Source organism: Cupressus sempervirens, chromosome 3 (genome assembly GCF_028749045.1).
Source record: "Cupressus sempervirens isolate cs-2001-9-10 chromosome 3, ASM2874904v1, whole genome shotgun sequence".
Lineage (NCBI taxonomy): Eukaryota > Viridiplantae > Streptophyta > Pinopsida > Cupressales > Cupressaceae > Cupressus > Cupressus sempervirens.
In genome coordinates, this window is record NC_143120.1 from 1,000,844,474 (window position 1) to 1,000,858,770 (window position 14,297).

The 14,297-nt window shown below is 42.6% G+C and overlaps 1 protein-coding gene across 7 annotated transcripts in view; it reads right to left on the reverse strand.

The window, feature by feature from the left end:
- LOC149570122 (long chain acyl-CoA synthetase 9, chloroplastic-like) overlaps positions 1-14,297 on the reverse strand; it is a 185,467-nt gene that overhangs the window by 128,504 nt on the left and 42,666 nt on the right. For 6 of the 7 annotated variants that reach the window (XM_089822782.1, XM_089822785.1, XM_089822783.1 and 3 more), the window contains 2 exons: positions 12,287-12,840; positions 11,741-11,821 (listed from right to left, as the gene is read on the reverse strand). In XM_089822782.1, coding sequence (XP_089678908.1) covers positions 11,741-11,821; positions 12,287-12,840 — 635 coding nt within the window. The remainder of the gene's footprint in view (positions 1-11,740; positions 11,822-12,286; positions 12,841-14,297) is intronic. The other variant, XM_089822788.1, reaches the window with a different exon arrangement.

Genomic DNA, 14,297 nt, shown 5'->3' on the forward strand with positions numbered 1-14,297 from the left:
CCTCCTTCAGATCGAACGCAAGCAATGAAATCTTAACCACGGGCAGAACTCAGATCGCAGCCCTGGTAAATCACATTGCAGGCACCATTGAGGAATGACCCCTAATCACAGCTAACCACAGGTCTTAGGAAATGAGACGCAGCCCCTTCGTTAGCTCTAAACAATATCTCAGGTCCCTTTGATAATAACATCCAGCCTTGTGAAAGGTTGAAAATGCATTCACTAAGAAAAACGTGGCCTCTAGATGAATATATGCCCTGTAGACTTCCAGCAGCAATCCTGAATGCATTCAGTGATTTTTCCAGATGCAAAGGCAGGACCCTAAAAATCTCCACCACATAAACTTTCTTCCAATCACACCACAGAATGAATCTTTCGTTAGATACAGTGAGCACAGTAAGGATAATTGGCAAAGTATGTAGAACTTGATCCACAATACCTCAATTGTAGGATCAATGCACAACTCAGAACCACACCCTTATGGACACAAAATTCAGAATCTCAAAAAAAGCCACAAAGGCAACAAAAGCAAATAAATATTCAAGCATGTTTATCCCAATGAAATGAGCTCATATTTAGAATGCCTTGTAGACAAAATTTTCCAAAAGAGCTCATCTTCACTAACTCAGAAAGTTTCCCAAAAGGACTCGGCATTTTAAACTTCCCAACTCAACTCTTTTGGTAATATCTCTTAATATCATTATTATAATAATAATGCAACTTTAATAAATAATCAATAAATATGAGGTCATGCAATTAATTACCACATCCACTGCAGGTGACAACCAACTACCAGAGCCACCCACTGCACTGCTAAAATGGCAACTGTCAAAAATAGGCTTACTATAAATAGTAGGTCCACAACTGGGACCCCCAAATCACCATGTCAGCACACAAGGGTCGCTATGATGAGCTAACTCCATCAACTGCACAGACTCACCAAAATGGGGACATTACATGTTTGATATGTGTTTACCGGATAGATTAATTAAGAATTGCACACAGATAATGAACACCCACGAACAACAAAACTCTTCTTATTATTCGCATATGCCAGAACATTACATTATGCTTGAAAGATAAGATGGATACAATGCTTCCCGAAGGGGTTATAAATACTTTCTGAAGAACTTTCCCGAAGGTATCCGTTGGCCAAATATATTATGTCCACTACAAACTATTTACCCGTCGGCTACATAACAAGAACTTTCCCAAAGGTACCCGTCGGCTGATACAAAAACTTTTCCGAAGGGTCCTGTTGGCTGATACACAATTTCTACCAACGACATCATCCCCCCCAAAAAGAAAAGTCGTCTCCTGACGACTAGCAAAATTAGGAGACAACCCACAAACAATACAAGAAATACTAGAGAGAAGGAGGTGTCCCAGAAGAGTGTTGCTGACGACGTAACTCATAAACCTGGTCAGTCCAGATGCGCAGATCTGTCTGAATCTGTGAATTAACCTCTATGGCCTCCTTCAGTAGAAGCGCAGCATCCATAGCCTGTCTCCTGGCCAATTGCAACTCATGCTCTGCCGCATCTTTATCCCGAATAGCCGTGTCCTTATCCTGTACAACTGCTGCCATATCCTTCAATAGTGTTGCCCGCTCTGCTGCCCATGGTGCTTGCTGGTCGGCCAAGTCGGCGGCTAACTTTTCTCTTGCCTCTTTCTCAACCGCTAGGGATCTCTGAGCTACAACACTATCTGCTGCCCTATCCGCCTCCGCGCGCTGCCGAGCATAGTAAACCTCTTTGTACAATCCCACAATCTCATGTGCCAGCTTCATCATCGGAGTGTCACTCGGTCCCAACTCTGGCTCAGTGGCCCAATCTACCAACATCTCTGGTGTCTCAACTGCCGGCCAACCTCTATCCACAAAACAAGTCTAAAATTGCTTAGGACAAATCCCACAAATATACGCTCGGATCAAATGCCACTCCTTTCACCGAGTGAGAGCCTGAATCGCCACATCATGCCCCTTCTTCAATGCAGACTTCATAGTCCTGAGATAGTCCCTGCACTTGTCCTCATCCGACCTGTAATCCTCCTTGGCGAAGTCCTCCAATGACCATTCCGCATCAGTATTCTCCTCCTCATCAGCGGGAGCCATGCCCACATCCGGTGCCGCCTCCTCTGCTGTCGGTGCAACCACGGCATGTGGCACTCCCTCCTCCTGAGACTAAGGCTCTGGTACAGGTGCTACTCCGGAATAGTTGGGTTACTGAATGGATGGCCCACGCCTGTCAGGAACAAGTCAGAACTGTTGCCTCAGAAAAACACTAGCTCTATCCATCAACTCTGGTTGTTCGGACTGCGCTGGGTCTGCACACTCCTGCATTCCTCCGTCTGGTACGTTCTCTACTGGAAGTTCCTGAACTTCTCCTGACTGTGCTATGGTAACAACTGCTGCTGGCTGACTTATAGCAGTTGCCACGGTTGCTGCTATTGGAAGTGCTTCAACAGAGGCTGAAGACGTCTCTTGGGTGACGGGTGTTGTCAGGTGGGCAAAGCCTGCAGCAAATCCAACTCCTGGCTGGACAGGAGAAGGCCGTACCCTATGTTGCCACGGTGCGGCTAGTGTGATTGCCTGGTGGGATCCACCAGTCATCAATATCGGTCGCCGTGTCTGTCCAAACCCAGGAATGTAAGCCATGTGTAGACCTCCTGGCACCAACTCGAAAGTCACAGGAACTGGAGTACGCGAAAATAGCAAGGGGGTAGCCGTGACAATCTGAACCTCCTCATCATCCTGGCCTACCCCTTCTTCCTCCACACTGTCCTGCTCAGAAGATGTCTCCTATCGGCTGCTGTCCACATCACCTACCATGTCCATCTGAGGCCTCTTTTGGCCTGCAGAACCCTTCTGCCCAGTGGTTGTATCCAAGTGCTTCCACCGCATGATAGGAGGTTCTCCCGGAGCCAGTGGTCCAGGCTTTGCCTCTAACTCATCCGTGGGAATCATCTGCGCTGCTACATCAAGGAAGAGACCAATCGCATAATGGGGCATATAGAAGGTCCTGTGCTGGAGAGTCATAAACTCATGCATCCGTTTAGCCAGCACAGACGCCCAATCGTACACTTTCCCAATCATTATTCCGTTCATCATGGACACCTGCGAAAATGAGATATCAGATGCCCTAGAGGATCCCGTGAGCCTACTCTTGACCAAGTCCATCAGACATCGCCATGGCCCCTCCTGAATGTCGGTTTTCTTTAAACCCCTTCCCTTCGATGTCTCAGCTAAGGCCGCCTGCTTTGCTTCAGTCAAATCTCTACATACTAATCTAATTAAAAATAGCTTCCCATCCTTTGGAATTTTCTTCGGCTGAACCTTTTTGCCCTGCAGCCCTGGAATGCCAAAAACATGTGTGAAATCGGCTGCCTTGAATGATACCACCAAGTTTCTGCCCAGATACTGAAATGTGCTCCTCCGAGAAGCTCTGCCATATGTCTCAATCATGGTACGCAGATACCCTTCATAATCTCGAATGCAAAAAACAGGGATCTGAATGGCCCATTCAACCTGTGCCCTTCTGATGCTTGCTTTTATTGGATGATCATCAGGGGTTTCTTGCCATCATTTCCGGCAATCCGTTCCATTCAACCCTTCAAATTGTATAGTCTATGGCATGACTTCAGGTGTTGTAGTCTTACGCTTCTCTTTGTTGCTGCTCGAGCCTTCATTCTGGTTACCTATACCTGCCATGTTCCCTCCCTCCGCAACTTTAGATTGCGCTAATTGTTTTTTCCATTGACGTTTACCTGCAGACTCCATTAGTTATATGTTTGTCTTTTCCTAACGGTCTTCCAAATCCGTACAGTGGAGGATTCTTTCAAACACGTATGGTGAATTGCAACCTTTGAAATGATTTCCACAATCCGTACACGCAGGAGATTGAAAATCCGTACTCTGAAGAAGTTAGAAGGAAAATCAAATAACAAAGTCATACCACCAGAAGATCACAAATCCGTACAACAATTTCCCTCCCCAAATCCGTACGGTGGTATTTTCAATGCCCTTCACTGATCAGCCGTACAGGGACCATAGTATGCTGAATCCGACTAGAATTGATACACTAGAAAACCGCCTTGTTTACTACTGAAATCTGTACTCCAATCTTCAAAACCTGTGATCTCATAATCCCAATGATATGGATGGAAATCCGTACAATTACATGGCTCCAAAATTCCGTACTAAGGAAGAGGCCATACACTGCTTTCCATACCTTGCATTCAATAATGAATTTGCCGAAAACCAAATTTTATAACCCTTTTCTGAATTCAAAGAACCGTACAGTGGCTGGTAACTGAAATCCGTACACTGCTCTACACAAAAAATCCGTACGCTAGCAATGATGGAAATCTTCTATATGGGTAATAATTTAACAAACCATACAATGTATCATGGTTATAAAATCCGTACATCATGCATTAAAACCTGTACTGTTCAAAGCTCAAAAATCCGTACATTGTCTTCACTTAAGCTCCTTTCAAAATTCGTACACCATACGGATGCAAATGATGAATTCTGAACTACATAAAATCCGTACACTTTCTAGGGAAGGGAAAAATCATACACTTGCTGGAAATCCATACAGGACAAAGCCGTACATCTCAGACTTTACAATATGCAAAACCGTACACATGCTGGAAGTCCGTACAGGAGAAAACCGTACATCTCAGACTTTACAATTTGCAAAACCGTACTCTTCCTCCAAACTCCGTACGATGAGCGAGTTAAATCCGTACGGTGCTTCAGAGTTTAATTTCAAACTGTACACCAGCTCCCAACTTAAAAAACGTACAACTCAAAAACCAGGTGAAAATCGTACGGTGAGCAGACAATTTGTACGGTACTTTTTTTTAATTCTTTTTTTTTTTTTTAAATTTTTTTTTTTTTAATAACATAGTCAGTTTTCCCTTCGACCATTGGCAGCGTCGGTCTGCAACGACGGAGGAGTCGCCCGAAGGTCATTGTCTGACACAAGTCTTTCGGCCGTGGTATACTTTCAGCTTTGAGCCATTAACCGCCTGAGGCACTTCCTGTCCATCCAAAGTCCATAATTTTATTGCTCCATTGTCCCCTACTTCCCGGATTTGATATGGCCCGACCCACTTAACTTTGAACTTGCCCGGCTTGATCTCATTTCGGCCGTCGTACTTCAATACCCACTGTCCGGGCTGAAACCTATTTAGCTTCAGGTGCTTATCGTGCCATGTCTTTCGCCTATTTTGCGTTACTTCAGTCGCCCACTATGCTAATAATTGCTTCTTCTCCAACCTGTTCAGTTTGTACAACCACTCCCTTAAGCTTTCCATGTCACCCAACTTGTTTTCTAGTGCTATTCCCAGGCTTGGTATCATGAATTCTGCTGGTACTACGGCCTCCTGTCCGAACATCAGTTGAAACGGCATGTGTCCTGTTGTAACTTTATATGTCGTACAGTAAGCCCACAGAGCAGAAGGTAATTTCTCTTCCCAATCCTCCCCTTCGACTGTGCAGAATTTGTATATAATTGATACCAGAATTTTGTTGGTAGCTTCGGCCTGTCCGTTTGCTCTTGGGTAATACGGACTTGATAGTGAATGATAAATTTTGAACTCCATGGTAAGCAGTCGGATCACATGGTTTACAAAATGTCTGCCTTTATCACTTGTTAATTGTAATGGAATGCCGTACCTGGTAATTATTTGTTCATAAATAAACTTTGTTGTACTTACCGTTGAGTTGTCCAGTAGTGCACGCGCCTCCACCCATTTAGTCAAGTATTCCATCGCGACAACAATATAACGGCACCTTCTGGTTCTGCTTGTCTTCAGAGGTCCTATGAAGTCCAACTCCCACTGTTCAAAGAGCTCTTGAGCATGAGAAGGATTCAGAGGCATGAAGTCTCTCTTCAAGGGTTTCCCAGCTCACTGATAGCAACAACCCATTCCCTGGTGTCATTGTATACCGTTGGCCACCATAATCCTGCTAGAAGTATCTTTTGTGCAGTTGTGTCTAGCCCCATGTGTCCTCCTGTCGGTCCTTCATGCGCTTCCTTCAGTACCCGTGGAATTTCTTCTTCCAGGACACAACGCCTCAAGATCTGATCGAGTCCCATTTTATACAACAGTCCATTAATCAGCTGAAATGTTCCGCTCCGTATCACCAACTTCCGTCTTTCATTTGATGGCATGGTATTTGGAAACTGTCCCGTCAACAAGTATTCGCCGATGCTTGTATACCACTCCGGTAGTGCAACAATCTGAAACAACTATGCATCAGGAAAGTCATCATTTACACCATTTGCCGGTTCTCCTGTTCTGATACATGACAAATGATCCGCGCTTACATGTTTCTTTCCTGGCCGTACGATGATCTTGAAGGTAAACTCCTGCAACAGGAGTAACCATTGGCTGATCCTTCCTTGAATGACTGGTTTGTTGATCATATACAACAGGGCCTGATGATCGACATAGAACATGAACGGAGTAGCCAACAAGTAATGCCGAAACTTCTGCACAGCATAGACCATCCCCAATGCTTCCCGTTCAGTCGTACTATAATTTTGTTCGGCTCTTGATAGCAACCAACTGGCGAAGTAGATCGGGTGATCCAACCCGTGGCTTCCTGTTTGCGTGAGAGTTGCTCCAATCGCATAGTTTGATGCATCAACATGTACATGAAACTCCTTATTCCAATCCGGGTATGCCAAAATAGGTGCTGTAGCTAGTCGTACTTTGAGATCTTCAAATGCTTCATCCTATTCCCTCTCCCATCTGAACAATTCTGTCTTGCAAGTTAACCTATCCAACGGATATGCTATTTTGGCAAAAATTTTGATGAAACGCTTGTAATATCCTATATGCCCGAGGAAAGATTTTACCTCTATCACATTGGTGGATGGCTGCATCTCCAATATGACTCATACTTTGTCCGAATCTGTCTTCAGTCCCTCCTTAGAGACTATGTGTCCTAGCAACCTTCCCTGCGGAACCATAAATCTGCACTTCTTCGGGTTCAGGGCCAAGCGCGCATGGCGGCACCTTTCCATACACTCGCCTAATGCTGCCAGATGTTTGTCCTCCGCGCTGAACACTGACCAATCATCCAAAAATGCCTTGAAGTTTCTGACGGACATCTTATCAAAAATGTGTAGTATGATCCTCTAAAATGTCGCAGGCGCATTGCACAGACTGAACAGCATCCGATTATAGGCATACACCCCATCTTCTGCGACAAATGTCTTCTTCAACTTATCCTCCTCTGCTATTGAAATCTGATTGTAGCTGAAAAAACCATCCATAAATGAGTAGATCTGGTGTCCCGCTACCTCCTCTAGGATGTTGTCTGTGAATGGGATCGGGAACGGATCCTTGATGGTGACTGCATTCAGGCATCTGAAATCGACACATATTCGGATCTGAATGGAGTCCTTCAGTGAGATCACTATTGGGGATACCCATTCACTAGTCTACACTTTGAAAATAATGTTGGCCTCTAACATCCGATTGATTTCCTCCGTAACTCGTGCCACATAATTTTTGTTCATTCTGTAGGGCCTCTTCCGTACAGGTATTGCTCCTTCGATCAACTAAATGCGGTGCACACAACTCCGGCAGTACCCCCTTCAGGTCCTTGTATGTCCATGCAAACACATCCTTATACTCTAAAAATATCTTGAATGCTGCTGCCTTTAGTACTGGGTCCCAGTTGTCTCCCACTAGTATGTTCTGTGGTTCGGCTTCGTCTCCCAAATTCATGGTCTGCAACGCGACTTCATTGTATTTGATGGGTTCTCCTTTAGTGAACTTATGTGCCGGGGTCACATCGAGTGGCGCATCCCCTTCCTTCATTTCAGTTTTGGAAATTCATCAGTATTGTGTCCTTCTATTGTCAGCACGTTGCAACTTGGAAACAATTCATAATCCTCTATCTGCCAATGGTAGAGACCATTTACTGAATCCAAATCGTCATCTCCTTCCAATCGTAGAACTCCCTCCTGATCTGGTTCCATACTTTGCCCCTTTTCATCCTCTTTTACTTCAAAATCTAACAATAGGGCTTCTTTCCCGACCATCTGAGTGTGCAGATCGATGACATACTTCTGGCCTTTGCTTTTGAGTGATAAGGTATTTTTCTTCCAATCATGCTTTGCCCTGGCTTGTATCAACCACCCCCGACCCAGAATAGCATCGTACCCTTTCCGTCTTAGAGGAATCACAACGAAGTCCAACAGGAATGGTTGTGTTCCAATTGTCACTAGTTGCGCTGTCAGGACTCCCAATGGCTTGATTCTATGTTGATCGGTTGTTAGCAGCTGGAAGGTAGGTGGCCATAATGTCGGTTGTCCCAACTTTTTCCAAGTATCCTCTGGCAGGACATTGACCCCAGATCCTCCGTCCACGATCGTGTCTGTTAGCACAGTTCCGAGAATGCCCATTTCGACAACCGTCGGATAGCATCCAGATGAAAGAGCTAACAGCATCGGGTCTTCTGCACTTGCGCCCCCCTGTTTCTCCTTTTCTTGCTCTACTGGTTGCTTAGCAATCGAGACTATATTCGTGAGTGTCGTACGGAGTTGAGGCATAGTGAGCAATAGATCATTTAGTATAGTGAGCAATAGATCATTTATCCTGACGGGTATCTCGGCTTGCAATATTTGTCGTACAATTTTCTGTTCTGCGCAGTTCTGTACAGAGGTACTCGGCGTGTCCTTCAGGTGTGTCGTTTCTATCTGTGTTGCTCTCTGGATCTCTGCCCGTGCTTCCTCCAGTCTCTTCTTTTCCTTCGTTGGATCAAGGTATAGCTTTGCTTGCTTCCGAGTGATTGCTAGAACTTCTTCCTCATCCATCCCAACAGTAATCAAGTTTACTCCGGGCTTCGGGCACTTAGCATCGTCATGATCGCCAAGGCCACACCATCTGCATAACAACTTCGGTGTGTTCGCCGTTGTGCACTCTCAGGCGAAGTGACCCCACAAATTGCATGCGCGGCATTGAACAATTGGCCGACCATTGGCATCATATTGAATTCGACTCCTTCCGCCATTATTGTTGTTGCCGGTATTGTTATTGTTGTTGTTGTTGTTGCGCCGGTTGTTTCTATATCCGCCCGATGTGGCACCTTCCGTACTGGTGTTCCCGCTCCCTCTTGCCGCAAACGCTTCTTGCATGAGGAACACTTGCTATGGTGTTCTTGATTTCAAGTTGAAAGGACATTCCTTTACCGAGTGTCCCAGAATCTGGCAGATCTCACAAAATTGCCCTTTCGGGCAGGATCCCTTCGTATGGCCTTCTTTCTTGCACTTCGTGCACCATAGGTCATTGCCCTTAGTCTACTTGTTCATGTTCTTGAACTCCTCCATCATTCAAATCATGTCCTTCTGGAGGGCACGGACCTCCTTGTTGCTGCCCTCATCATCGCTGCTGTCTTCTCCTGAGGATGCATCGTCATCTGAATCGGACGAGCTGTTCTTCTTCTTCTTCTTTGTCTTCTGGTCACTTTCGAGGTTCATTGCTCGATTGTACACTTCAATGTATGTTGATGGTGGCACCATCTTCATCTTCTTTCGCAACTTCGGGTGAAGGCCTTCCATGAACCATCTTTTCTGGAGCGTATCTGCCGGCTTATTCTCCATTTTACTGATTAAGTTCTTCAACCTCTTGGTGAAGACCCGTACTGTTTCATTCTTCTTTTGTTTGGTGTTGAATATCTCCGCTACAATTTCATTATCGTCGTGCAAAAGTTGAAATTCTGCGATGAACTCCTTCTTAATGTTATCCCAACTGTTTAACTTTTGTGGATCAGTATCAGTAAACCAATCAATCGCAACACCCCGTAGGGTAGTGGGAAATTGTCAGATTCATTCGTTTGTATCTGTTATGCCATTTGCCCTCCAGATCGTTTCACATGTTTTACAATGTCGAATGGGATCAGCTGCTTCATCACCATCAAATTTAGGCAACTTTTCTTTCGGACCTGCCATTATCACTGTATGTTGAGGGTTTTGTTGTGTACCTGTGCTGTTTTGCACTCCCGCGCTGTTTTGAGCACCCGCCCTATTCTGAGCTCCCGCGCTGTTCTGGACACCCACGCTGTTCTGCACACCCGTGTTATTTCCAACACCCGCGTTGTTCTGGACACCTGCGCTGTTCTCGGCTTCCGCACTGTTTTCAAGACCCGCGCTGTTTTCGACTTACGCACTGTTTGGTGAAGAAGAGGGTTCCTCAACCGAAGCTGTTCGTTCCGGAAGTATATCTCGGACAAAGAGGTCACTCCACGCTCATGCTCCTTTGGCACTTCGAGCCGTGCGAGTCGATCTCCTTCCATCAGGATTCTCTTCCCGTGGCGTATGCAGGTTCAGAAACTCCTCCCTCGCTTCTTCCACCAAATCGAGCTACTGTCGAGTCTCTTCCAACAATTTTTCAGTGCTTTTGTGTCCGTCGGTAACTTGCTGAAATCTCCGTCTGCGTTTAGCCTGTTGTGCCAAAATTAAATTTTCCTGTGCTGCGCGTAATTCATCATTTTCCTTCAATTTATTCTTATTCTTGTTCAACTGATTCAGCATCTAATCTTCATTTGCCTGTCACAGTACCAGGCCCATCAGGCAACGGCGCCAAATGTTTACTGCATAGATTAATTAAGAATTGCACACAGATAATGAACACCAACACGAACAGCAGAACTCTTCTTATTATTCGCATATGCCAGAACATTACATTATGCTTGAAAGATAAGATGGATACAATGCTTCCCGAAGGGGTTATAAATACTTTCCCGAAGTTATCCGTCGGCCAGATACATTATGTCCGCTACAAACTATTTACCCATCGGCTACATAACAAGAACTTTCCCGAAGGTTTTTTCCGAAGGGTCCTGTCGGCTGATACACAATTTCTACCGACGACAATATGCCATGATTGGATATCATCGTGGAAATTCTAAAAATTGTGTTTCCACTTCTGCATATCAGCATTTGTAATTGTTTCCAGTGGTTGCAATTAAAATAAAATCAACTAAAGAGCTTCCCTAAAGCTGTTTTGGCATCCTAGGGTTTCTACATCTAATGTTCATCTGTTATCGGACATAAATCAGAAAATTATATTTGTCATATTCACCACATGCTTATTGTTTATGATGCATTTGATGATGTATATCAGCATTATTAGAGATTGGTGTGCAATTTCCAGCCACTTGTTATGATCAGCCTTTTTTGTTATATAGGTAATGGGCCAAAGCCTATTTATTATTTGTTGATATCAATTGTTATTATGTGCTAAAGCTCAAGTAGACTCAAACCCAAGACCTCCCAAATAAGAGGCTCACAATTTACCACTGTGTTGTAGGCTCTTGCCTGTTATGATCAGCATTTTTCAATTTCAGTAGGCTCTTCATGTTTAATATTTGTTTAAAAAACAAAAAACTGCACATTTCTGTGTTAATCCCAATCCAGATCATTATTAGAGAGCATTCAATTGACAACATAAAATTGCTTCTACTATGCAAAGTGGGACTTTGTATGCTACCAGTTTTATTCTTTAGATAAGTCTTCCTAGCTGTAACTCCATCTATTAGAATGACAATATCAAAAACTAAATTAATTATGTGTATCAACTGAGAACTTATTAAGGAACATCCATGCTCAAAACATTCACGTTAAAATTGAAATGCAACTGCATAAAAGTTTTCTTACCCATACTTTCAGATTTGCTAAACTTAGCTGAACCAGGAACCTAGATGATAGGAACAAACCTCATTCAATGAATGAATAAGTGCCTCCTCTCCCAAAGATGCATAGATGGTGACCACTGTGATATTGTACCGAAAGCATCCCTGGACCAAGTAAAACAATATCTGTTAAGTGTGGAATGGCAACTATAGATACATAGTTTGCACTGTATTTCTTCTTTCATGAACGATAGATGTAGAATGAGAATGAGACGTGAACATCTTCCCATTCATAGAGTTCTCTCTAATTGTGAGATACCAAACAAAATATTGTGATCACAGAGAATAAATGACATTATTCCCATTGCATTTCTTATCAATTGCCTTAGGACATCATATAAAACAATGTGTATCATTTTTGTATTTGTCTAGTGACTACATTTGTCATTTACTATCAGCAGTGAACATGACCCAGTTACCATGTAGCTAAGAAATAGAATAAGTTCATACTCTCGTTTACAAATCTATTTAAAATATATAAATGTTTCTTTCCAAGAGTTTTTATTAAAAATAAGAGCAGATAGAATGCATGATTGAATATTGAAAAAGCAATTGGAATTGAAGATCCACCTGCAACGCAATAAACCACTCGCCTTGAGTTTCAGCAAATATTGCAGCTCGTTCACCTCTTTGATGTCCTAAATTTACTAATCCTGATCCAAAGTTGCAAGCTCGCTCAAATGCTTCTGCATAACTTAACCATTCATAGCCACCCAGATGTAATTTCTCCAGGGTTATTCCATTTTCACTGACATGTGTTTCTCTGCTAAGAAGCTTTCGTGACCCAAGCAATCGCATTTGACTGTGTTTCTTGCATGCCTGCTCAAAAAGAACTGCAAGAGTTGTAGCTCCTTCCCAAGGTGATTTTACTAGCACTGGAAATTTATGATTCTGAACTATGAAACCAGGATCCCCTCCAACTTCTACATGCACTCCACGTACCTTATCACTTTGTCTATTCATAATGACCAGGGAAACAAGAACAGGAAGGAGGGCAGCAAATAAACCAGAAACTATATTTCTTTGTCGACCATTTTTCTGAACAGTTATTAGTGAATTTCCGTTGCCTCGTGATTCTAGCAAGGGCACAGTGTTATTATTCCTGCTTGTATCTTCCATGAGACCTGTGAAAGTTATGACAAGAAAAATAACTATCTTGAAAAAAAGTCCAAGAGCTCCAGTTCAATATAGTGATCATTTCCAATGAAATAATACAAACAGATAAAGAACAAATTCCAAATCGTCCACCAAATCACACTAGAAAATGATGCAAGAATGCAAATGTTTTGCATCTAATATGAATGTCTTTGCTCTAAAATTAAACAACAGGCAAGCAATCAACAACCAGATTAGCAAAAACCATATTATATTCTTCATCCATGCAATACATTAAAGGTAAAAACTAAAAACAGAATGAAAAGAAAAGTAAAATGCCCATGTCAATTCTCCCCCAAAAATTAAATATTCATGCAAAAATTTACCATTTGTCCAACACTTGCTCTTTACCCTAGATACTGATGCGGGCATCATGGTGTAGGAGGTGAAAGCAGATCCAGACAAGCGCTTCCCGGTCATTTGGAGGCGAGTGGATGCCATTCAGAGTCTTCCACTTACCTCTGGATGCCTGGGAAGCGCTTTCAGATGGCATCCATGTTGAGTTTAAGATCGCTGCAAATGTAATAGCACTGCCCAATATGTATTTGTTTTCCAAAGGCAACGATATCTTGCATTTCTATTGAGAATGAGTCAAGGAAAGACGTGTCCCCTCATGGGACATGTCTATTCATTGATATAACGACAATAGATTATATATATATATATATATATATATATATATATATATATATATATATATATATATATATATATATATATATATATATATATATATATAATTTCCATCTCTCTCTCTCTCTCTCTCTCTCTCTCTCTCTCTCTCTCTCTCTATATATATATATATATATATATATATATATATCACATGATACTAATTAAATATATATATATTATCTTCAATAGTATAGTGTCATAGGTTTAACCAACTGAGGCTGCCAAAGGGAAGATAAACACATAAACTTGGTATTACCTCACTATAATATTAAGGATGGCATGTTTAAGAGTATCTTTGATCAGAAGATACTCACCATAAGATATCATCTCATGATATCAAGAGTAATGGCCTCCTGAACATCAAGTCGGATAATATTAGCCAAGTACTTTGGGTAGTGGCCTCTTGAATCAAGTTGCATGACATTCACCAAGTACACAAAATGTTCATAATGATATCATCTCATGATATCAAGAGTAAAGGCCTTAGAACATCATATCCCATGATATCCACCAAGTACTCTAAGTAAATGGTCTCTTGAATATCAAGTCGCATGATATTCACCAAATACTCAAAATGTTCATAAGGTATGTGCACAATATCTTCAATAATACTTACCATAGGAACACTCATGGTTTGTTTAAGGAACTTAATCCACCATGCAAGATATAATCTATCATGATCTGCTTAGACATCATAAGATATCCATCTTAATAGAAGTTTTTTTGTAAGATCATCACCTTCCAATAACTT